Here is a 25,827-nt window from a genome sequence, read left to right as displayed (position 1 = left end):
TATATCCTGACTTGCTCCGTGTTTTCCCGCGCTTGTTGCCGGTAGCATGCATTTGTTTGGAAGTCTGATTGGTTCACTGTGTTGTCTAGGTCCATTGTGATTGGCCAGAGTAATTACTTTGGCTTGGGTTTGACAACACTCAAATCAACACGCTACACTTGATAAGGCGAGCGTTATAGATTCCCTTGTCTATACACTATTGAACTGAATTGGCAGTGCAAACATTTGTTATCAAAAATGACGCACGCAAATCTGAGCCACACTATTGTTTCTGAACAACAGACGAGTGCTATTGTTTTTTTCAATAATAGGCTTTTTTTTTTTTAATTAAGAAACAACATTTAAGATACATCTTAATTTAGGAGGGCTTCGCGAGGGAATCTAGTCCCTGTTAATTGATTTACAAACCCGACCATATTTCCAAGAAACACCCCGGAGCCCCCATTCAGCAACATCTCACATTAATGTTGATTAAATGTAGTTGCAAAGACAGCACTTCACAAACGACCAACACTGGACTGTTTCAAAGTTTTGTTTTTTACTTACCGACATTGTAGCTCATCACAACCTCTCACTAGATCAGTGGTTATTGATTCCTACAGTAGTTTGGAACGTCCTGGGATCGATTCACATCCATCGGGGACGTATAATTATCGACTCTTTTGCTTAGATTTTGGTGATCCATAGAAACAAAAAACTTTATTTGTACCCAAATTAAAGAATTATATTACGTTGGGTAGGCGGCTGAAGCTCCTACTCAGTACAGCTTTAATCCAATATAAACAAGCCCTTAGAGACTACAGTTTATCAAATCACACTTTTGCGGCGGGTATTCTAACGGCAAAGTTTATTAGTCCATGTTACAGCATTAACCGATTAAGTTTAGAAGAACAGTCACAGAAACGAAACTATACTATAGATCAACACCTATTCGTGTGGACTTTCAGCATGTTATCGTCCTCAGGGTGTGATTGCTGAAAAAGAAATAGAATTGGTTTTCTTAAGTACGTTGTGAGAGAAGTATGCAAGAAATTGGGAAAATTACATCAAAGCAGGGTGTTCGGCATTCTGTGAGTTCGTAGCTAGCCTGAAATGTACGTGCCTAGCATACACTTGGGTGGCGCTACTGAATAAATATTTTAAAATATTTTTATATTAGGAGAACGTAGAATGTGTCGCTCTGCAAATTGTGACCGCAACACATCTCAGATTTTAAAGCCAGTGACGACACATACCTTAAGTTGACAGCTCCGCACCACGATAATCAGAACTCCTTATTTAGTTAATAGCTGGTTTATACGGGGAATTGGGATTTTAAAAAGTTCAGCTTTCTTAGTCAGTTCAAGGAGGTAAGATAAGACGAGGAGAAATTAGACCATCCCATCATGCTTTTAGTCTTAGCTAGCCTGCGTAGCTGGCGGGATGTGGGGCGAAGGCGAAATTGTGCTGTAGGAGCTGCTAGGGGCATGGGGAAGAGACGATTTGAAATGTATTTTCGCACAGGTAACGCTGCTGGTGTCGCGCGGCCTTACGCCGCTAATGGTGGATAAGCCGCCAAAACTTTCTATTCGCGCACTGACAGAATACTGCCAGCTACGCAGGCTATGGTGAACAGCATCGGTTAATATTTTCGGTTCGTGTTGCGGGTAAAACTAAACAAAACATAAAAGACTTACCACAAAACGGAGATTTGTTGTTTGTTTTTAAGTAGTATGTTCCAGTCTTTTTGGTGCGATCAGCATCATAACCCATTTCTGGACATCCGTCATCACATTTTAGACATTTCCCTTTCTCGAAGTCTTTGTAGCTCGAGCATGGATACGCTGTCCAGGAGCATTGTCTTTTCACAGAAGCAGTGTAGTATGCATGCGCTCTCGAATGGTCACAGCTCTTTACTGACAAATTTTCTAATAAAAATAATATAAAGAAAATGAAGTTTTCATTAAGATGAGCCAATTATGGAATTATGGAAGTAATACACACCCAACTTTTTTTTATCTTAATTGAAAACACTCATTGCACATGTTTAGCTACTTTGCAAAAGTATCGTTTTTAGCTATCCGTGTGTTCAGCTTTTATCTGTTTAATATCTCGGTTAACTTGTAAAGTTCTTTAAAGGTACTTTAAAAAGGCTCAACTTACTGCCCTAAAAGGCGATCTAGAGAAGCTATAAGAGATGTCATTTGTAGGCCACAGAATTCGCCATCACGCACTTCCCGATTATCCTCCGTATTACTTCACCAACCCCCAATCTACCGGACCGCGCCCTCTCCTTTGTCAAGTGAGATCAGACAATTGGCTAATATTGCCTCGATACTAAGAGGGTCGATGTATTCCGTGCACAGCCTTCTGGTCATTGTAGCTATAGCTGTGCAGAAGTCTGACCCAGATTTCTTGAAAGATTTGCACGCAAGCCTTCTCCTAAAGCCATGGCGTCTACACCTGAAGGTCCGCCAGAGCCTTTAGTCCTCAACGCAGCATCGCGAACCACCTCCCCGTTGATCTGGTAGTAAACTGTATCTGGAACGTCTTTGATTGTTCCAAAGAGTAGAAAACCTATGTGGGCGTCCTGTGCCACAGGGTGTATTTCCCTAAGTTGCCTCATAACGTCGTCACTTAAGGGCAGAATACCTCCGCCGTCGTCATGGCTGAAGTACCGCAAGGCTGCATTTATTTTACCTGTCATCACGAGGTTTTCAAAGACTTTTGCTTTATTGAGTGGATCAGCTCTACGGGAGTTGGTAAGACGCCTTTGGATCATCCGCCCTTCACGCACTAGGACATCTATTTCGCCATCTTTCCACAATGCCAGTCGTTTATCCTAACACTCTTGGTACTCCATTGCCTCAGATTTCTGGCTCGTTTTTTGTAGCCCACACAGCAAGGAGGACAATAGCTGCTCTAAGAGCAATGTGTTGGATTTCTGACCCATTGTTCCAATCGTTTATGTGCTGTGTACCCATAGGGGACAAGAAAAGTGTTCTTCCGCCTTTTTGTGATCTCACTATAAGCATTGTCAATGGTTGACGTGTTGACCATTATTGTTCTTCCATCACTATGTCGACTCCAAATAAATGAAGATGGCGTGTTAATGGCTTTGTGGCTATATTATTATTATTATTATTATTATTATTATTATTATGCGCAGTAAAACTATCTGTATGCACAGTATCAGAAAGCAACACAGGAGGCATAGCGTAACCTGTGAGCCAAGCGAAACTTAAGATAGTACGTGAATAAATCAATTATTATTATTACGTGAATAAATCAATTATTATTATTATTATTATTATTATTATTATTATTACACTAGTGGAAATTGTTCTTTTATCTTCTGAACCAAACCCATATGAATTAGCTTATTATTGTCATTATTATTATTATTATTATTATTATTATTATTATTATAATTATTATTATTATTATTATTATTATTATTATTATTATCATTATTATTATTATTATTATTTTAAGCAAGCAGTCGAACGAATCGGTGCTTCGGGCAATTCTTGTGTTGGGTGATGTGAACATTAATATCCTCAAGGCAAAAACCTGTAGTAACGCCCAAAGACTCCTAAATTCCCTACAGATTTATAATCCTTTACCAACAATCGATAAGCCAACCAGAGTATAAACTAATTCATGCAACCCACCAAATAAAGGGAGGATCATAATCTTTATATGTTTAACTAGCATTGTTCTAAGATGTAACTGGAGGCCACCGACTCTCGCAACCCAAAAAAACAAAACAACAAACAAGCAAAGAAGCAAACAGAACAAAAGGCTAAAAGAACCCGCTCTGGATACGATCTATCTCGAGTGACTGTCCGTTCCAGAGCTGTTGTTAGTTGCAGAACTTAAGGTGATTCCACCGAATTGCATCGCGTATCCTTGCTGCGCATAATTTTTCGCGTCATTTAGCGCTCGCACGAGTGCGCGCGCACACAACATTACGGGATTTCCTTGAGGTTAAGCTCGGCAGGAAAATAAATGGTCCTTGTTTTCTAAACGAGCACGGTGACCCCCATTTTTTAATGCATCAATTTAAATGTCATACGGTTGACCACTATATATCGCGATTTAAAGAAAAGTTTAATACTCTACTTTGAGATATTTTTATTTGAATGATTTAAAAAGCACGTATTTTGGTAGTGCTGCTTACGTGCACACGCAGCAAAATCTTTAATTTCTTTCATAATCTTTATTCCAGTTCAATTAAAATAGTTTGTTATGTAAGATTAAAGTGAATTTTGTTGAACGGCTTCGATATTTTAATGTTAATTGATTTTTCTAGAAATTATAGTTTCCTTTTCTGATTACTAGCGTTCCTAATATGAACCTCGTGGGTCATCTATTTACTATAATAGCCATCCAGGTTGCACAAAAACGAGCACAGTGACCCCCATTTTTTATGGCATTTCTGTAATGCTCATAACATAGTCATGAACTGGACCAAGTCTTAGACAATTTTAAATACTCCTTCTTTTTCGGTGGAATCACCTTAAATGCTCATCTCTATAACTTACCACAGCCACGTTGCTCTGAGCCACCATTTGGGAAGAAATCGATGTGGCCAACCTTTTGAGGAGTGCCAAAGACGTTAGCATCAGTGTGAATAACGTCCACATATTGGGCATCACTTGGGTCCAGCCTAACTTCCTCTTTGTAGTCGGTAAAATATGGACCAGCAGGATCCAAACCTAATGTTGTGTACAAACCAAAACAACAAACACATTAACGGAGTGTGTGCTGTCTTACCCCGCGAGCAGTCCGGTGGAGAAACCACTGCTCGCAGGGTAGTGCTATCTCTATGACGTGTATACAGCTATTTCAATTAACGTTGTCGGTTCAAAGAATGAAGCTAAAAGACAAGACCGAAAGTTTAGGTGGGATTTTTATGAATAAATTCATCAAAATCAGTCATGCCTGGAGAAAACAATAGGTTGTAATTAGCAGTACAATGACCTGCATGTGCAGGGATGATTTTGATGAAATTATTCATAAAAAATAATCCCACAAAACACTGTGGTCTTGTCTTTTAGCGTTATTTTGATCCGACAACGTTAATTGAAATAGCTGTATGTTACGAGGTAAAATAAACTAAGAAGAAGAAGAAGGAGAAGAACCTTTGCGCAAAATACAGTTATAGGAAAACGTTACCGCACTCTTGCTACTCAGTTTAATTTATAGAATATTTATTTCAAGCGAGAAACGTCCTTGGACTCTCCGATGAAGGTGTACAGCGTCCAAGCAAATAAAGTTATCTTTTTCCAGGTTCCAGAAAATTTTATTTACTTTTTTTCAAATATAAATAGAGCTTTCATTCATCTGGAGCGGTCTTGGTCGTAAGACGGAACAATGGAAATAAAGAAGAAGTACTACACTTGGACTGGGGTTCAAGCAATCTCTTATTCAATTCAGGCTTAGTAACTTGTCCAAGAAGGACAGCCAAAATAATAATTCACGATATACTTATACATTTCAGCGCATTTAAGTAAAATAGCAATAATTTTCAAGTTATGAATAGCATGTTTCTGCTAGCTACAGGAGTTGTAATTTTGGGTTATTTTTGCAACTTCACAGATAAACTTAAGTGTTGTTGTTGTTGTTGTTGTTGTCATTGCTGTTTACAACTTTTTGTTTTTGTAATGATCGGTCAATTTGTTTAAAAAACGTACCTGTTATACGACCCAGCACCATATCATTAGCCCGCAAATTGCTCCCAGCGTATCCAGCGGTTTGAGCTCCAAGACTGAATCCCACAATGTAGAATCGATCAGCCAAAAGAGGGGAACCATTACTACTAGAAATCAGGAACCTTATGAGCACGGCTATCTGAGCCCCAACAAGCCGAGCGTTTCCAACAGCCTGTGTATAAGAGACTTTTGCTCCTTTCGACCAGTCGACCAAAATCACATTGCAGTCCTCTCGATCAAGAAGTGCATCGCTCATTGGTTCAGCCCAAGTCTGGATGCTTCCTGTGAAGGGAATGAAATGATTTTGCATTATAATACATCACCTTTATTTAAACCTCGGGTTTACAAGCTGTAAAAGCTAATTCTCAGAGAGAAGAAATATATAGAAGAAATAAACTATGCTATATTTGCAGAAAGAAAAAGGTTTTAACTACACATCCTACATTTTTGCTGACAAGAAATGTTATTATTGAAAGGGAAGTCGAGAGGTTATTAGCTTGGGAGGAGCACTACCATCATGCAAGGCCACTCTCTCTCTCTCTCTCTCTCTCTCTCTCTCTCTCTCTCTCTCTCTCTCTCTCTCTCTCTCTCTCTCTCTCTCTCTCTCTCTCTCTCTCTCTCTCTCTTTCTCTCTCGATCGATCGATCGCTCGATCGACGGTTGCGGCGCATGCTGTTCTTGTCGTGTTTTATTCTTGTAGAAACTAAATTATATTAATATCAGTTAATAACTAATCTTGTCGACTGGAAACATCTTTTTTGTTGCATTCAGTGTCTTTTATGTTAAGTGTTATGTTACATTTTTCCATTTTTTTCCTTGAAATTATATATTAATTAAAAACATTTCATGAATCTCTCGATCTCTAATCAATCGCAGCTGCAAACATCTAACGATCTAACCCTTTTAAAGTCTCTTGAAATGAAGGACGGTGTGTCATTTTGCTGCTGAGCATGCGTTCTTGTGCCTGTTGACGCTACGCGCCCGACAAACTCGGTTTTTCGAGCAGTTCATTACTATGAGACTGAATGCAGATCTCATGCGGGGTTACTGGAATCGAAAAAGAAAATTCGCGGTAACGACGCTTTCTTTAGGTCGGGCGATTAAGCTTAAATGCTTAACTTGTATTTTAAAGGTTTAGAATTCTTGTGTGGATACTTTCTTTATGGATTCCTATAGCTCTTCATAAGATTTGCTTTATTCGCATTGTTGGTGGACCACGAAAAAATATATCTGTATTAGGCACCGTCCTTGAATAGCTCTGTTTCTATGGTTCAATGGTTCGACTACTTCCTGGAAGTCTTCATCAGTCGATGAGATTGACTGGTTCAATTATTCGTTTGGCGTTAATATGAAGACGGAGAGCTGACTCTGGAAGATTTTGATCCTTATCAGTCTATCACGAAAAGAATGAAGATCGATTAAAATTCACCAACTACATCTGGCCATCGCGATTCAATTAATCAGGGTCCTAAAGACGTTCAGTGTTTCAGGGTTCCGCGCCCAAAAATACTGCGCCCTAGAAAATTAAAACTCTAGTCTTCTAGTGCTCCATAGTTGTACTGTGGGTTCCATTTAGCCATGAACAGCTTTACGTTTGTGTCCAGGCTCCAACTACAGTCCATAATAATACTTCTTTGTCTTAACCTATTAATTCGACTTCTTGGTTTGGAAATACAGTTGATATTAAAATAACTCAATCGCACCTACCTAAATACCCATGAACCACAAAGATTGTCCGTCTAGAGATGTTGAAATTAGAAGCTCTCAGCTTGCTTTCATCCTCGTCGTCGATAATCTGAGAGGTTTTCATGTTGAGTCTTGTGAACAAATGAAACTTTGTTCCAACTTTCGACGGTTTCTGTGGCAACTGTCTTGATAGAGGTGAAAAGTATTCGAAGCAGCCATACTTGTCATAGCACACCGTTTTTGGTTTTGGTTTTGCTATAAAAAGAAACAGCTTTGTCATAAGACCTCGGAAGACAATAACATCAATAATTTTTCGTGGTTGGAAATATATCGGTATGGGAACTGCACACGAAAAATCTAATTTAAGAAGGACCCTTAAAACCCAGTTAGCCACTTGAGGAGTTGCTAACTTTGTAGAGAACTTTAAAAGATTGATTTTTCTCAATTTCGGCTTCCTGGTACCTGCCGTGAAGCTGCTAGACTTCTTTATGCGTGGTCTAATCTATTTTTAACTTTCTCTAGACCGGGGAGGGGGGCGAATTCTGCTGCCGGCGACTTTGAAGCTGTTTAACTTTTTTAATATTTGAACAAACGCCATAAAACTTCAGGAGTTTAACTAAAATTTATCTTGATTTTTTTTTATGTTTCCTTATTAACTTTGATGTTACCATCATAACAAGGTTTTTTCTTTTTCAGAAAATGGAAAATCCCGTTTTGAAATTAAAAAAAAATTACTTTTCATACCGTAACTTTTATGTTTTCAGCTCATATTAGTACTAGTGTTCCTTTATAATGGTGTCTTGGAGGATAAGGCGAACCGTCTGCATAATTTATTACTACTAACTAGTTTATTGTACCTTAGGCACGTAGGCACATTCAATGTAAACTTTAAAGTTAACAGGGCGAAGAACCGTTTTATTACATCGCAGTGTATTCGTGTGAATAGTTATAAATGAGAGTATTCATATATTTTATATTTTTACAAGTAGCTTCTCTTTTTATTGGTTGTATTATTATTGAATGCCAAATTCAGCTCATGGCTGCTATGTGTTATGAAATATACTATCAATCTATTTAAAGTATCTATCTGTCATCTTTTCTTGGTTTTGATTTCTTTTTGTTCAATTTTGGCTCTTCCCAAAAGTTTTGAAGAAATTCAGAAATCCAAGATGGTGAATCCAATAAGGCCGACATTTGGCAATGTCGACGTAAAAACTCCGTCATATGACGTCATTAATTCTTGTTGTGGACCGGCAAAGAAACAAAAGAAAACATATTTATCCCCCAAGTCTCCCAGTCTAGATAGGGTTAGAGGCGTTAATATTTTTACTTAAAGACTTAAACCCGAATAACTTTCTATCTAGCACGTCCAGGATCACGTGTTAGTACTAACTGAAAAATATCTCACGTCAAAACTTATAAACAGAGTAAACGGACGTTGATTCAAGGTGAGACCACTGGTCTCCTCGAGAAAGCCGCGCATGAGTAATACCTGCAGAAATACTGCACTGATGACGTAATTTCTAGCCAGATCCCACGAGGAGCGCGCGTATCACTAGCGTTTGTGGTTTTCAAGATCACGGAAACGAAATACGCTTCGATTTTCTGTTGTCTCGCAAAGATTCTTCTGATTAAACGACCGCTAGAAGAAATTTACTCTGAAGATTGGAGTATTAAAATGAAATATCCTCAATTTACTGAATTAGAATTTTATACGACGTGTAGAGAAATGAACTGTTCATAAAACGGCAAGTTATTCCACGGCTTAGGGGTATTTATCGCTTAATTATCTTACATTAACTTTAATGACAGATTGTTTGTTGGATCTTGCATTACAATGATAACCTCGGTTGTATTTACCGCTACCAATAGAAGGGACGTTTAGCAAAAATGTTCGAAATTAATGAAGATATACGTTATCAAAATGGATTTATATGTAGCAGGTTGTAGTATCTGAATATAGTTCGCACGTTTCTGCTATCTGTTGTGCTAAATGTAACATTTTGAAGTTCCATAGAACGTTTTTTTGTCGCAATTTTTCTTAGTGCGTAAGATTTCAGGTAACCGTAACGTAGAAAACGAAAGTTGGCACCAAAATGTCGAGAAACGTTATACAAATGTATCTGCATGCAAGTAAAATATCTCTATTAAATATATTACGTTATCTCAGACTCAGAGCCTAAAAATCCACCCAAATTTTGCATTAAGTACTTTTCAATTTAAAATTATCAAACTGATTTCTTTGGAGTAACTTGTTACACGACAACATTTTCAGAAAATCTCCCCAATTTCATGTTAAACCTGAAAACCCCTCATCTGAGCATAACATTTTTCCATTTTCCTAATTTAATACTTACACTGTGCTAGGGATGTAAATGTTATTACCACGAAAACAATTCCCTTACTAAACATCATGTCCTTGTTTCAAAACCTGGGATTGCAATCGTGTTTTACGAAATGTTTCCCGTTGAATAAAGTAAAAGTGTATCAAACAAAGTACCTATCTATGTTAATTATAACATAATGCATTCAATTTCGTGGCAAAGAGCAAATACGAAGGTATTGTCAATCAACAATAAAGACACTTGTATTATTTTAATTTTGTCTTATCACTTGTGTTGCTTATCGTCCGTTGGTGTTGGGAAACGATGCCGTTAGTGTTTTCTTCATGGTGAATGGTGAATATTCTATGCAATGCGATCACCTTTAAACTTGAACTTCAACTTAACTACTTCCATCACGTTAGGTCATTATTTACAAAGACTATGCATTATTAATGCTAAGAAAATAACAATACAAGTGTGAGTTTCACAGAAATCAGAGTAGCTTGTTGTCTGATAAATTTCATATTTTATCTATAAAACGTTAGCAGTTTAATCAATCTTCAACTGTGTATTACTGATCTAGCACTGATCAAACATTGTTTTCTCCTGGTATAAATTTGGTACGAGCAGGTGTTCTGTTTTCGACTGTTACTCAGGAAACTAATCTTTCAATCAAGCATTCTTGAAATTGGCTTGATAACACTGAATGAATTGTTCACATTAAATCACGTCTTATATTACTGTTCTATGAAGTTAACTTTTCACTAATATTTTCATGGAAATGGATAGTCGCCTTATTTTTCATCGTTTCTGGTAAATCTCCACCGAGTTTCTTACCGAATTTATAGAAGCCGACGTCATAACCCCGTTGATGAAGATTTCAACTTAAAGGATTCAATTTCAAATGTTTGGTAAATACCAAAGGACGTCACTAAATTATACACATGTAAAGTAATTGCACTGACTGAATCTGACCTTCAACTGACCCCTCCCCCCTCCTCCCCCACTACCCACCCGGTGACCTACAGCAGGTGGTATGGGATACTTAGATCGCCTATTACCCAAGATAGACCAGTATCAAAGCCTACTTGTGTGCCAGATTTGAATGTAGCTCGACTTGACTGCAGTACAATTTCAATGCGAGTCGCGGTCAGTTGATCAATGTACATTAAACTATCATAAACCAAAGGAACACAACTGGAACATTAACGCAAAATACGTCTTCTGTGATTGGTTAGGGTGGTCACTTTGGATTTGGTGTTCGGGCACTTAAATGAAGTCTGCCTACAGCCCGGGGAACAAAGTCTCGTGAGAGTTTTCTAGAGTCAGATTAAATGTAGTGTACCTGCTTTTCTGTTTCTTCTGATTAGTTTATTCTTTTTGAAGGAGTCGACGAATAAGCCTTAAAAATTAGTACCTTTACTCTTGGAAGGGGGTACTACAAGCCAAGATATGGCTGTTTTACTTAATGTTTTCTTTTTTACAAATTTTCTGTTTTGCTTTTGTAGACCTGGACGTGTTATCTCGTAGTTCATCATGAAGGCCACCTATATTCTCCGCACTGTAAGTGTCCTGATGGATCACATCAGTTATTACGTCAGAAGGGCTAAGAAGTGTTCAAAGCGGTGTTCAAAATGTAAGTGAGACCAACCAAACTAGAACTTTCTACGAAATGTTTTCATTTTATTTTTTTCCCTTTTTTCAATTCCTGTCTAGATCCCTTGCACAGTTTAACAAAAGACTACAAAGTCAGTTTTGTACAGAAAAAAAAAATAAGGTTATAGTTTTTAAGTATAAACAGGAAGACTCCATTATTTCAATGAAATTTTATTGTAAGTATGTCGAGACAACATCGTGTTCTGAAAACTGGCTTTCGTTTTATAAGAATGAATTTTCAAGACAAATGATCCTAAAGCTGCTAAATTTCTTGCTGTGATGATGTAACGGCCATGTTATTATACTAAAGGAACGGGTTCTCGTTGTTTGGCTCCTTCAACTTATGCCAAATCGGCAAATGGGCGTACGTGATGTTGGGTTTTAAAAAGGTTTCAATGCACTTAAGCTGAGTCGTATTCCATCCGGATATTATCCTACTGGTGTACTGTTGTTCAGAACTGCCTTGACTTGGTCTGATTACTCTAGGCCTGAGATTCATACCTTTTTTATGGCTATAACAGATACAGAAGTAGGCTTTATATTATAATTATACAACTCAAGAGTTCATGCTAACAACTTGACAGCTTGTGCCTTTGCATTTTGGAAAGAGCTTCAGTTAACATTTTTGTTCCTCTAGTCACTCACTACCTAAATTAAGTGCAAACGGAGGAAAGGTACAATCCAAATCACACACGGGAAACTCCTCGTCCTCTTTCTTCAAGAGCTGTCGCGTGAGAGCTCACTTTTATTACTTTAAAAAGGGTCATTAAAATTTACGATACGGTTAAAATTGCATTGACCGTGCTTTGTTCTGTTTTAAGGTGGCAAGCATAATGAAAATTCCCGTGTCATTTAGAAAACTGCGCGCGCTCGTGCCATTTTAGTACCCAGTCACCGCGCGCCAAATATACTGTATAGAGTCACCTTAAACATGTCTTGTTGGTGTGACGTGTTTAGTTAAACCAGGTTTAACAAAATGAAAATTGGTAACAGAAAGCTCAACCATTGGCTTTGCATAGAATTCAAGTAAACTTTAACTTGAGCTTTCATTTGTGCTAAATTTGTAGTCAACAAAAATCCGGAAGTAGCTTTTATGAAGGAAACAACTCTGTTTAACTAAACAGCCTTTAAACGTGTTTAAGCCTTGGTGTGAATGGGGCAGTAGATTAAGGAAAACGTGTCTTCAATTTCGTCTTAGCTGTTTACTTGCTCACTCTTTGCGTCAGACAAGCCGTTCTCTTCAGCCGATGACATTGCGGATATAACACGAAGATCAAGTTTATTTCACATTGTTTAGAACTATTTGCAAAAGAAGAAAGTAGGTATTACAAAAATTACAAGTCATGATGAAAATATACGAAATATTTAATAGCGGAGTCGAGTGCGCGCGGAGCCCCATTGATAAGAGAATTTAGTAAACCCACGAATTCGAAAAATTTTGGTTTTGGTTATGACGTGCTGTCCGACCGTCCGTACGTAAGTAATTTTGCCCTCGGTGAAAGAAATATTAAGAAAAAATGTCCTCTGTTACAACAAATCAGCATTCAATAATGTTGCCCTTTGTATTATATTGTGATTGTTATTGTTGATGGGAAGTTTGCTGCATATGCACTAAAAATATATATAACTGCAGAAAGGATGAGGAACTGGGAAGGTTATTACGATAAACAGATTTCTATGAAGGCTATGGAAAAAAATTGGAGCTCCCTTTTAGGTTTGGCTAAATGTATATATTAATTTTGTGTATATTGACCAAACATAGCACAGGTTTTTTAGTTGGCCAATGCCATGTCCAAGTATATAGAGAATCCATGGCATAAAGTAACTGGGTTGTGCACCGTGAGCGATGATTTACTGAAAATGCCTTTTGTTTCTCATTGTTTATGCGTGTAATGAGTTTGTTGACTACAGTCAAACCAACTCAGGCTTTGCGTAGAACACTCCAGCTAAATGTTTTAATCTGTTGTGGAGCATGTGGTACAACATGAAATATAACTAAAACTATTTCAAAATTTAATTGAAACTTACTTTATAACTGAAGAATACTCGACCGGCGAATAACTTTTAAAATTACTTTGCAGAAGGAACTATATATTGGGATCTCGATCAAAGGCCCCCACCCCACCAATCCAAGTAAATACTTAACGCTGACAGTATGAAATTTGATCATTGTTTACTAGTGATGGCGATTGGACTGACTTTTTCTGGTCAGAAAAGGAATTTAGGCTCAATTTATAATATCTGAGACTTTTTTAACATCTTGATGCTCCATTTATGTCACCGTTTTAGTATCTGTTTGGTCCGTCGATCATAAAAAAATATTAAATTGTTAAATGAAAGCAACGCGGTATGTGCCATTTACGGTGTTAAAGCCACATTAAAACAGAGTAATATTGTGAGGTATTTTCTTAAAAGACAAACTGTATTCAGATTCAGTTCTTGCTTTACATAATTGCATTGATATTTCTATAATTGTCTCGTCTATGACCATGCAAAGTAGTCTCTGTACGCTTGTCTCGAGGCCTTTTCAATTATAGCTTTTGTTTTGGTGGTCCTCGTCGGGTCAAAGCAGTTTAATCATCAATACGTTTTGACAAATATAATTGAAGTTCGAACGTAAACATTCTATTTCTAAAACACCTCTATGGGTGTTAATAGTTCATAGTGTCTTTTAGTAACTAATTTCCACTGCATTTAGTTACTGAGCCAGTCGATTACTTTTATCCGGCGGTTCCGTGTGTGTACAATATCTTAAAAGTACATATTGTCTCATCTCGTTCTAGTTTATCTTAGACAAATTTGAGATTGAAACACAAAAACAGATTTGTGTTTCAATCTCAAATTTGTTTTAATCACTTTGTGAGTCATATTGCATTCTGGTAGTTGTCAGGTTAAAACAATTCTTTCATTACACATTCGGCAAATTGAATTTGCAATACAAACAGTCCATTATTTTTAAAAATAAATCTCTAAGACCTAATATTTCAAAGCGTCTTAATTAATTTGCACCTGGCATCCCACTGTACGTAACTAAACTACAGTCAACCGGTCATATTTGACAGACAGTCTCATGTCGGTCGAATTGTAACATTCGACGATGCGATAAAAGGTATATACAACCGTGGCCACAATTTCTTCCAGACCAGTTGTCTATTCTCTGTCTTTTGTCGATAATTAACTCTTTCTTCAAACAAAGCTCGCTCCCACAGTTGGTCGTTTTTTAATTAACACATGCCTCGATAATAGTACTCATTTTGTTTTCCATTTCAGCTTCTACTGCATTCCATTTTATTTATCTTTTTTTTTTTTTTGGTTCATTTTCCTGAAGTTTCTTTTCAACAGATGCTGACTGAGATTCGAAGAGAGAGGACGAGATCTATGAATTGATAGTTTTAGCTGAAATCGGCTGATAAAGCGTGGGTAGTTTGGATAATTACACCCTGTTTAAAGTTCAGGTAGGCTGAATTCTCAGTTATCACTTCAATTCAACTCAGCATACTTACTAATTAATGGTGTTTATCATCAATGCTTTTTAGGCATTAAGCTGTGTCTACAGTACCGGAAAATCGCACTTAGGGTTGTATTCAATAGATAGCCCATTTCCTGCTTGCAGTGCATTTTACTCAGCTCCCAGTCTACAATCTATACCATTTCGGATTGTCATTAGCCTCACATATAGCTAACGATACAAACTGAGCACTTGTTTTGAGACGAACTGAGGTTCCTTCGTTAGGTCAGTCATTAGACACTTTTACCTATTAACACTACTTTCATCTAAGGATTCGAGGTCCCATTAAGATCATTAAGTTTTTTTCTCGCTTGAACCTGCCGAGCAGACCGCCAGTCATCCAATTATTGGTTACATTAAGTACCATACAACACATTCACGTAAAGGCAAAAATGGTTAAAACTAATGATTGTTTACTTAATTATTTAAAGATGCGATGCGGAATCTCGTAATTTAGTTAACCTTTCGTCAAAAGTAGTGAAATCAAAATAGACACGTGCCATATCTTCAAGATTACAAGTGGACGCTACAAGTGCACAAAATGGCAGACAGCGACAAATTTCCACTGCCTTTGGTTATAGCGTGCGCCTTGTTTTTTGTGTTTACATTCATTTCATCAACCATTGGTAACACTTGGGTCATAAAATATTGCTGGAAGACCCTGAAGCGAAAGAAGATTTCTCTAATGTGGTACGTACTAAACTTGGCTTTAGCTGATCTTCTATTTACATTGCTGACACCCTTTAATGTCATCGCTTTTGTGTATCGCTGGGTTGGAGGGAATATTACTTGCAAGTTACAGGGATTCTTGGTAGAGGCATCTTACACGGTCTCAATCGCGACTCTTGTTATGATCAGCTACCAGAGATTAGCAGCCATCGCAGATCCCCTGAATGCACGAGTACGAAACATCTCGGGTCAAGATTTTCGAAAAATCTTAATACTTTGGGCGATTTGCCTGGTAGTCTGCTCGCCTTTGCTCTTTCTGTACCATTTAGAACTTGACACAGGTTCTCCAGTCTGTGATAATTCCGCGTGGGGAATCATTGGCAAGCAGGTCTTTTACAGCTTACATGCTGTCTTCTCGTTCGTTGTTCCATTGTGTTATATGATTTATTCGCAAAGCAAGATATTTTGTGCTCTTCGTGCCCAAGTAATCGTACCGGTTACGCTTTCGGCGGTGGAATCAACTAGAAAACGCCAAAAGAAAATTGCCAAGACGCTTGCAGCACTAACAACAGTGTTTGTTTTTTGCTGGTCTCCGTTTATGGTCATCAGAACTCTCATGTACGTTCACTTAGCTGAACCGGATTTTATATGGAAAGTTGCTCAGTTGCTAGTATGCCTCAATGCTGTGCTAGACCCTGTTATGTACGGTATTTATGGAGGGAACCTCAAAATTGCTTTGTGCGCACGTTGCTGTTGCAGTGTTAAGCAAAACACAAGTGAGCGTGTTTTCTCCATGGTTCATTCAGGTACAACAAATATGGAAACTATGCAAAGGCCCGAAGCCTTTTGTTTGAAGTAACTAACCCTTGGAATACATATTGTACATCAATCAAGGAGGATGCCTTCCATTTTGTGGAAGGTCTTCCACGGTGACAGCCCAATTTCCTTGAGTTACTGATAATACTACTGTAAATAAAATTCGATCACTCTGCCCTGACGTTTTTGGAAAATTTCTTTAAAAATCCAAAACGGCGGCGGGATCCACGATACTTGCCATTTAAATATCAAGCTGTAGAAAATTTCTTTGTGATATTAACTGCTCGTAGATTTTGTACAAAATGACTGTAAATGCAGACTTTTATTGTACAGAAATCTTGCACGGTCGGTGTTTTTCCTAAATCTACATATTACATACTTTTTTCTTATAAGACCTAAAACCTAAAACGGAATGCGGAAAGGGAGTATCGTACTACCGATTTACTAATAACTGGATGTCTCTCCAGCAATTTTAAGGAAAACAATGCCATGTACAATTTTTAAGAAAAACATTACAAGGCTTTTAATGGATCAATATTTCTAGATAAACACGTTATTGTTCATAGATAATCATTTGTAAATAGTTTTTAGGCTAGTGCGTGTTTTTATTTATTTATTTATTTATTTATTTTATTTTTTTATTTTTTTTTTTATTTATTTTTTTTTACTTTAATGAAGGACCTCCTTGAAAACCACGTTTTTACGTGACGGGCGCTTCCTCCTTAAAATTATTATTATTATTATTATTATTATTATTATTATTATTATTATTATTATTATTAATTATTATTATTATTATTATTATTATTATTATTATTATTATTATTATTATTATTATTATTATTATTATTATTATGAATATCTTATTTTGGGGCTGAGACAATTTGGGTTGAAACGTTCTTATGATGCTCTTAAGTTGCATTTTTAGTATTTCATAAGTCATTGCTGAAGCCTGAGACCAGGAACCGATCAAAGAACATCACTTGCTATAATTAATCGTCTCATGTCCAACAAGCGCGAGTGGAATAATTGTTTTATTAAAAACCATCAAGAAAAATTGCTAGTCAAGAAAAAACAGAAGACAATTTAATGGTCGCTATTTCTCGACATGTTATAACTCTCGGCATCTGGGTTAACTGGACTGTATTGACTAAAGCCAGTTATTCTACCCGAAATAACTACTCAGTTTGACTCTCAGCCTTAAAATTTTGGTCAATCTCGGCCTCAGCGTTTTAATAAAAAAAGGTTCTTATGCAACAAACTGCGCAACGAATCTTTATTGATTTGATGTTACGCATAAAATTTTACATTAAAGTTTAAAAGATGTAGGTGAGGGTTTAATTGAAGTCACTAAATAAAATTGACTTGGAGCGATGGAATTCATCACATATCCCACATGGGAATCTCAATAACATGCTTATTTTATTTAATTCAGTTGGTGTAGTTTTCTTATGCAAGCGAAATATTTGTTCTCTCGTGAATACCATTCCATCTACTTGCACGGATGTATTACAAATGCGTCATTTCGCCTGCATGGCCTCGGTGGGATTTACACGTGAGACATCGCATTTTGCTGTCTGTTGCAAATTTGCATTATACACTTCGCTTCGTTGTGAACGGAAAGACAGAGGGCAGAAAATGTACGGAAATAGTACTCATGGTCTTCTCGTGGCTCAGCCTTTCCAAGACAAGAACAAATTTGATAGCAGTGGCTTTTCCAAGGGAAACGGAAAAAGGATTAACGTTCAAAAGAAAAGCGAGAGGTGATACAAGCGTTGAACAAAACATAAAGGTATGATGCCGTGTATGATTCTTGTTGGCTACGAACTTGTTAGTTCTGTGGACATGATTGGTAAAATTGTCTTGTTGTCGTAAACTATATGTGGCGTTCGCAAGGAAGCTAAGTGTCAACCAAAAAAGGCACAATATCGGTAGACGATGGTTTACTGGTGTGCTTTTAATGGTGAAAACTAAAATGAAAATGAACAATACAAAAGTGATGACTAAACCTTAAGACTACATGAAAAACGAACTCCGAAATACAATAAAGGTGATAAAACGGAAAACTCACGTCAGATATCCCAGTGGGACTCTAAACAGGGACGATTTCTGACACTCCGATCGAAACTCCGACATTGAAATATGGAAAACTAAACGATGTCCGAGTGGGCCCTGGGGATACCATGGAAACCCGAAATAGACTGCACTAGTCCCAGGGCCCCGTAACTAGTAACTAAACGTTCTATTAGGGTTCGTCACACTATATTATGGATTCGATGAAACTATGTGCATCGGCAGTCTGTTCTCCTTGAAAAACGTGTTATCTTTGAAGAGACGTTTGTGGGGGACTAGGGCGAGAGCGAATGGGGAATATGTCCCGTCAAGGGGAATACTGATTACATTGTACTACTGTCGTTAGCAATCAGCTATTGTTTCAGCCTCGATCACTCTCCTTTAATGGTCTTTTTACGGTCAAAGCCGCTACCTGCTTCTTTTACGTTCATGCGGAACACCCGATCTCGCCCACTCTACTTTTCGTGTTTGTTTATTTTTTCATGGAAGGAAGAATGGATTGCAACGCAATACAAAGCAGCTCATAATAGGAACTTTTAGCAAACAAAAGCTGTTTTAAATAATAATCTATGTATCGGAAAGCAGAATAGGAATTTAATAGTCGAGCTTTACTTCTTTAAAAAAGCTATTCTGCAGCTACAAGGTTAAACTAGAAGAAGTAACAAAGACAATTAAATATCATAGAAAAACCCAGCAATATCGACATAACAAGACACAGTGCAGTGTACCTTTGGGGGGTGACTGATTTCCTGGGTTAAAGAAACAGCGCCCCGCATAATTTATAGTTACAATTATTTACGAGTAGAACTACAGATAGTTAATATTCAGGCGGTTTTCAAACAGAAAGTTCACTTTTGACGAGGCAGCCCATCAATATCTGCATATTACCCAAATAGAATTTCATAATTATAGAATGTCTATTTTTGGGGGTCGGAACGTTTTTCCCTCTAAAGACCTGTGCCCGTCCTATCTATCGTTTTCCGGTGAACTCCTGCTTCGCCTTTTATTAAATGCGAACCGAAAAAAAAAAAAATAGATCGAGCAACACAAAAAACTAATAACAGGAACTTCGGAAAACAAACGATGCATATTGTAATTTGCCCTAAAATCACAACAGAGCGGGAATGAGACAGTGTGGGGCATTAGCTACCAACTGAGAAAACTATTTTCATTGATGTTGGCACTCAGCTGGCACAGTCGGGGATGTTCCGATTTTAACAATAAGGGATCCTTTTTTTTTTCTTGCCAAAACAAAGAAAATACACATTTTTAGTTCTTCAGTAAAAGTGCCGAAGTTAACTCGTAATTTCCTTGTTAGTTTTTTAAATGTCTCAAGGAACCGGAATTGCGCAAAACTCACGAACAAGCAAAGTTTTTTTAAGGGCGCTTTCTAAAAATACAAGACAGCCGGGAACCTAGACATGTGTCCGGCATATGAGGCATATCCAGCAACGGTATTTCGAAAAAATTATGTTGAATGGAGCAGGCTAACAAAAGGAAGAAGGGGTCACAAAAGAGATTCTGCTCTTCAGTGGGGCAGTAGAGGATATCTTTTCCGGGACCCTTCTAATGCTGTATTGCCTACAACTGAAACATATCAGGAAAATCAGAGGTGCTTTCAAATTAGCAAAAATTTTCCGTTTCAACCGCAAATGCAAATGGAACGCACGGATGAAACGGAAATTTTCCATAACAAAAAGTACGTAGTTGATTTGATGGATTTTTCAGTGTGAAATTTGACGAAAACAATCCGGAGGATTCTGATATTTCTTGTGATACCCTATAATGAACTTCACTTGGATACCCAAATTACCAATTACAATATCAAAAAAGTCTCGAACATTTTTGTCAATTGATCGATCACCAACGCGTACAGTCAAAAGTGATCAGTGGGATCCTAAGGCGTGCTGGCTCGAAAGGGTGCAGAAGGTGACTCTGCTGGGAAAACGTATTCAGTTTTCTCGGCCACCAAAGTTAACGTTTTGATGTTAATTGAATGAGTAGTTCAGGACTGGAGGTTGAGTTTCGTGGCAAGTAAATAAATTTGGGTAAAACAACAGATGGGCATGCTACCAACATCGATCGTGTGTTATCGTATCTTTAGAAATGGGCATTGATGAAGGTAGAACGTAGTGTATAACGTACTTGAGCAATAAATGTTACCAGTCATTGTAAATTAGCAGACATATAATTTTTGGAAATGAAAAGGTAAAGAATGATTTATTGTAATGTTACATGAAATTTTTACAACCGTGCATGTACGTCAAGGTGCGATATATTGTTTAACCTTATAACTTTTTTCAGTACACTGTACACTGAATCCACTCAGTGATCAACGAGTGATAATAAACTGTCCCACACCGAAAGCCAATTGTCCTTTATGGTCTCAAAACGTAAAGTAAAATATTTTTTTTACATCTCAGATTGTCGCTTTTACATAAGAGAACTAAATAATGTACACGTACGAAGAAAATAAGATGCTACGAACGCCGCGTATGCTATACGTATTATCAACATCAACTTATTTTGGAACTTGTCCTGTATATACATGGTTCTAACTGAAGTCTGGTTTTCCATTATTTTCTGCAAATGTAATGATTTTGGTGTGCTATTCTAGCTGTCTTAGTTTCCTCCCTTGGGGAACACGTTCTCCGCCATGTAGTTGATTATGTTTCCTGCTGGTCGGTAGCGTGCGACCACATATGTCAGCTTTCCATCTGAAGTTTTCGCGCGCCCTAATCCCAACTCTTGGGAACTCTTCCACACGACCTGGGTGAAATGCCCAGTCCCGCTTTGCCAGCCACCGCGACTGAAGTTGTAATCTTTTACCTCGTCATACCTACAGTAGTAAATTGGAACACTGAGTTATTTCGATTGTAAATGAAGTTCAACGTTGTGCTATTATCTTTAGGGTAACTAGTGGTAATGCACAGATCTAGAAGATTATGTTTTAAGGTCTAGTCCAAGTCCATCAATTCAAGTCATACTATTTTTTGACTACTTATAAAAGAATCAGGGAGGTACGAGTAGTATTGAAAGTCAGGAATACTTTCCTTTTTTCCATCATTGCGTAACTTTGTTAAGGTTTACTCTAAAGAATGTTTGTACGCCTACGATGCCAGCATCAGCGTAAACAGAAGAGCAAGCATGCGGGGGAACAAAGTTATTTTCACTGAAGAGTGATAAAGACATACATTGGCGCAGTTTCTTTAAGGTTTGGTTATTCATGTATCATTATCTATCGTGAGATTCCAATTAAAGGTGTCCGGGTGCAGCTTTAATGTGCTTGTGCTCGAGTTATTCTTTTTATTCGGGCAACACAATGACACAAGTATAAGAGAAAGTAAAGCCAGTTCTGAGGTACGCTTTACATTGCTGTTTTTGTCCTTTCGCCACCTCCAGCATCATTACCAATGTGTTGTAAATGTGTAATAACAGCCCTTAATCAATGTAACAACGAGATCGACATGGCATTTCTTGATGGTCAATTCGCCTCGCTTACACCTGAAAGTTTATCTCGTTGTTTGTTTTGGTTATGGCAGTATTGTATGTATTTATTCCAATTTGGTTGCAAGCTTATAACCCAGTGGTATACTTTGCAGTGCCCACTTTTGTTCATTTGTCCACAGTTTTGTCTACTTACCACATAGTAGTGGCTTTCTCTCCAGCTGAGTCAAAACACCCGGTAAACATGGCTATGTTCTCTCCAGCTTCCTTTCTTTCACTCTTACTCGCATGCTGCAATGTTCGAGCTTGTGCCATTTTCTCGGCCCAGGATTGGGCTTCATTGGCCAGATCATCTGCCCATGTCATGGGTGGAACACCGTGCAGTGAACGAAACTGGTTGTGCACATCTAGGCACTGCTTTGGGAATGCTTCTTTAGGGCATGGTGTGGAAGTTTTATCTGCTACAAAAAGGATTAAGAACGAAGAGGAAAATTATCGACTTGAGAAACATTCAGCACACAACTTGTAAGCAGAATACTGTACAACCTAGACATTGCACCCATGACTCATGTTGCTATATGGACCTGAAACTTTACTGTTCAGTTCAATATTGCAGGAAACTCTTTCTTCAAAATGCTGGCAGGCAGCTTGTCAGTTTGTTTCTCGTTATTTTCCTGCTTGTCATTATCCTTAAATGCGTGTGTAAATTTGAGGCAATTAAATAATGAAACCTTTATCGCTGTTTTCAATTGGGTGACTGATCTGTCAAATGCGACTAAAAACAAAGCAATAAAAAATATCACTGAGTGCACAATCTTTGTCACGCATGTACCAATCCTTTGACATAGCAAGCTTATCTTAAGGCAAAGCTGCACGAATCTGTGTTATTGTAGCTAACACTAAAACTGCACTGAATAATATAAATTTTCTTAAATATTTGGATCATTCATGGCTCTGTAGAAACACCTACCATCGTTCAATGAGCTCTTGAAATCCTTTGTAAAACTCTCAAGTGGATCTGTAAGTCAAAGGTTATGACGATTTAGTTTTGTGTCTAGCAAAAGAGTTGGGATAGTTGAAAATGCCAATGTCCACTATCAAATAAGGAAATAGGATTGCCTTAGAATGGCTGCCTATGTAGCTGCAACATGAACTTTCCATTGGTCAGCAACCTAGATTTCGAAAGCGCCTTTTCGACCGTTGATCCATACACCGGTACTCTAGCACACTGTAATGTACGAGGATTCGGATTAGTGAGTTAACTTTGCATGAAAATCTGTTGGTTGCATGGAAGAAAGATAAAAGTGTATGTTATTCGTGTTAACGGAGAATGTATGCCCATCCCTTGGTACCAAGAAACCTGCAATAACGAAGTCTTTGTCACATGTCACATTAGAGTACGTTAAAGAGACCACACGCCATACTTCATAATAATAGACGAGAATTTCACCTTGTTTTTCAACCCCATTCAGGACTTTTTTTGTTCCCTCCTTTTTGATACAAGCACTGTCGGTAGCTGGTCCCTAAAATGGTTAAATAAGCAACATAAGCTACTTCAAAAAGTGATTCAAAACTCGAAAATGTTCTGTATTTTCGTCAATATGAATAAAGGTCTCATTTATAATTGCCTGCTTCAGCAAGGCCAAATTCTGTATAGTAAAGAGAAAAAAAACACTCATTCAGTACTCCTATTTTCGCTACTCTTTCGGTCCTTTCTTTTTTATCTGTTCCCAATCTCATTACTGAGTCACTAATTCATTTACTCAGCAGACACTCGCTCGCTCGCCGGAAATGAAAATTGCCTTTGACGTACGAGGAAATTAAGGGAAACTTTCCGCTGTAGTGGGAATACCCTTTTACGTGTACTCAATGTTGCTCAACAATTTAGAGTCCAGTTCAATCTTGCTCTTCAAAGCATAACTCAGATAAAATCACTATAGAACATTTTGGCAAACGTACTACCAGACAAGTCGCGCGCGCGCGACCAAAAAACTAATTTTAAAAAGCTTATCGGCCTGGGTAAGTTTATCAGGAATCTTTGAAAGAAATGGTGTTAGGACTATTCAGACCCAAGAAAAAAATTTCATGAGAAAGAGATGGAAAGTGAGGCACAAAACTGCCATTATGATAGTATTTCTTCGTCATGATTTTTTCATAACCTGCATATACCACAACCGTCAAATTAAACTGAGAACATCAATAAAACTGGCACATACCTTTGGTTTAACGTTGTCTTGGAATTGATTCATGAAATTTCCAGCTGGACGATATCGCGCCACAACAAAGATTTTTCCGTCATCGCTTTTGGCCTTGCCAATTCCCAGCTCCTCTGTTTCTTGCCATACGACCTGTGTAAAGTGGCCTGTACCGCTTTTAAATCCCGGATGTTTGAAGTCGTACCTGTGAGAGAGACATTAAAGAAAGTAAATTGGTTACCTCTGGGGACGACGTAGCACACCATCGAAACAATTTGTTTAGTTTGTATCTTTTGGAAAATTCCAGGGAACTGATTATAAAAGCTTAACAACATCATATCAACCAGTCCTTAGACGGCTAGAAAACGTAGAGAGTATAATTGTTAATTCTCGTGAAAACTTTTGCATTTGTCTGTTCGAATCGCACTGCTGTTATGTTCCCAGACACGGTTTTTCCACCTTAAGCATTTTAATCAGTCATTCTGTCAACACTATTAACAGACGACAATTTAAGTTAGGATTTTTGTCTTTTGTCATTTGTTAGGTTTGCTTTACAAGTGGCAAAAGCAAACTGTCTACAGCTCTGGATGGCGTACTTCCTTTTACGTAAACGTGACAAATGCATTCTCCACTTACTTGTCAACCTCGCTATACCAGCGACCCACTACCTCTTCACCAGAAACGTCATCCTTTCCTGACATTGCATATACATTTTCTCCATCGTCGGTGTCATCGTGCTTCAGACGACCCTCTTTGGCAAGTTGATTTGCCCAACTCTGTGCTTCCTTTTCCAGCGCCCTAGACCATTTCAGTTCTGTTGCCTGGTGCAAAGACCGGAATTTGTTGTGGGCTTCAAGTGCTTCTTTGCCGAATTTGTCTGGCATCTTTGATGTCTGTCAATGAAATTAGGAAACAAAATGATCGTTTACATCCGTACAACTATCGATACGGATCGTCATAGTGCCACTTCTTCTGAACGTTCAGTAATCAATAGTTTCACAAATAGTATCTGTACATGTATTTGCGGAAAGTCACAACTTAATGGTCAACTGAGAAGAATATTGCATGTTTTAGCTGTTAACGAGCTCCTGAACACTTTGGCATAACGATGGAAAGATATACTTTAACATATGATGGTCGGGTGGTCAATCCACAGTCATTAATTACATAATACTTAACAAAATCACCGAAACATCAATCTGCGTGGGGCAACACGCGCTAACTTTTACATGATGAATATAGATGAACTTACTGATTTGGCTATTGCCTAGATTGCCCAGATAGCCTTGTAAACATTTGTGGTGATGAGCTGATTTATTTGCATTACCTTTTCCTTTAGATGTTAGTCTTCTTCTTTCTTGAATTGTCTTCTCTCCCTGCCAGCTGCTACGAGTAACTAAGATTGAGGAGCACTTGTCGCTCTTATAAGGGTTTTCATTAACCCAGTCCTCGCGCGTGAAGGATAGTGATTGATTTTAAAATTCAGCATGTAATGACGTCACCACTTCCTGCGGACGATGGAAACAGGTTAGCATCACGAATCATGTCAGCGGAAGTATATAATCATAGCTAATGCAACCGCAAATAACGGCTTTGCTGCTCAAGGGATTTTGATTCTATTATCTACAATTTGTTCTGACTTTATAACGTGTTGGAATGTGCTTGTGGCTACAAAATTAAATTCTGAGAATTTCTTAATAATCAATTCAGCATAGCTATAACCTTTAATAATTGTTACTTTTGTTATTACAAAATGA

The 25,827-nt window shown here is 37.8% G+C and overlaps 2 protein-coding genes across 3 annotated transcripts; both read right to left on the bottom strand.

The window, feature by feature from the left end:
* Positions 1 to 330: 330 nt before the first annotated feature.
* Positions 331 to 9,875, bottom strand: LOC146476735 (pancreatic lipase-related protein 2-like). The gene is made up of 6 exons (XM_085114160.1): positions 9,740 to 9,875; positions 7,404 to 7,637; positions 5,679 to 5,978; positions 4,527 to 4,700; positions 1,677 to 1,907; positions 331 to 974 (listed from the first exon to the last, which is right to left on the bottom strand). Exons 1-6 carry the CDS (start codon positions 9,795 to 9,797, stop codon positions 961 to 963), a joined length of 1,011 nt encoding a protein of 336 aa, XP_084970286.1. The 5' UTR covers positions 9,798 to 9,875; the 3' UTR covers positions 331 to 960.
* Positions 9,876 to 20,631: 10,756 nt separating this feature from the next.
* LOC146476734 (uncharacterized) lies at positions 20,632 to 25,555 on the bottom strand. 2 transcript variants are annotated; one of them, XM_085114225.1, is made up of 7 exons: positions 25,398 to 25,555; positions 24,707 to 24,963; positions 24,092 to 24,275; positions 23,326 to 23,398; positions 22,846 to 22,893; positions 22,072 to 22,336; positions 20,632 to 21,267 (listed from the first exon to the last, which is right to left on the bottom strand). In XM_085114225.1, the coding sequence occupies exons 2-7, from the start codon at positions 24,952 to 24,954 to the stop codon at positions 21,051 to 21,053; spliced, it is 1,035 nt and encodes a 344-aa protein (XP_084970351.1). In that variant the 5' UTR covers positions 24,955 to 24,963; positions 25,398 to 25,555; the 3' UTR covers positions 20,632 to 21,050. The 2 variants fall into 2 exon arrangements, with proteins under 2 accessions (XP_084970351.1, XP_084970352.1); XM_085114226.1 differs by having other exon boundaries at positions 22,072 to 22,333.
* Between the last annotated feature and the right edge of the window lie 272 nt (positions 25,556 to 25,827).

This window comes from Pavona decussata, unplaced genomic scaffold, assembly GCF_977016875.1.
Source record: "Pavona decussata unplaced genomic scaffold, jaPavDecu1.1 SCAFFOLD_73, whole genome shotgun sequence".
NCBI lineage: Eukaryota > Metazoa > Cnidaria > Anthozoa > Scleractinia > Agariciidae > Pavona > Pavona decussata.
This window is presented reverse-complemented; position numbering and strand designations above follow the sequence as displayed.

Excerpts from the sequence above, each read along its gene's own strand:
- LOC146476735 (XM_085114160.1), bottom strand. The coding sequence starts at position 9,797 with ATGATGTTTAGTAAGGGAATTGTTTTCGTGGTAATAACATTTACATCC. Across the intron at positions 5,979-7,403 it reads TGTGGTTCATGGGTATTTAG|GAAGCATCCAGACTTGGGCT; the intron begins GTAGGTGCGATT and ends TTCCCTTCACAG. Across the intron at positions 1,908-4,526 it reads CTCAGAGCAACGTGGCTGTG|AAAATTTGTCAGTAAAGAGC; the intron begins GTAAGTTATAGA and ends TATTTTTATTAG.
- LOC146476734 (XM_085114225.1), bottom strand. The coding sequence starts at position 24,954 with ATGCCAGACAAATTCGGCAAAGAAGCACTTGAAGCCCACAACAAATTC. Across the intron at positions 24,276-24,706 it reads TGGTATAGCGAGGTTGACAA|GTACGACTTCAAACATCCGG; the intron begins GTAAGTGGAGAA and ends TCTCTCTCACAG. Across the intron at positions 22,337-22,845 it reads CAAGAGCTCATTGAACGATG|CAGATAAAACTTCCACACCA; the intron begins GTAGGTGTTTCT and ends TCCTTTTTGTAG.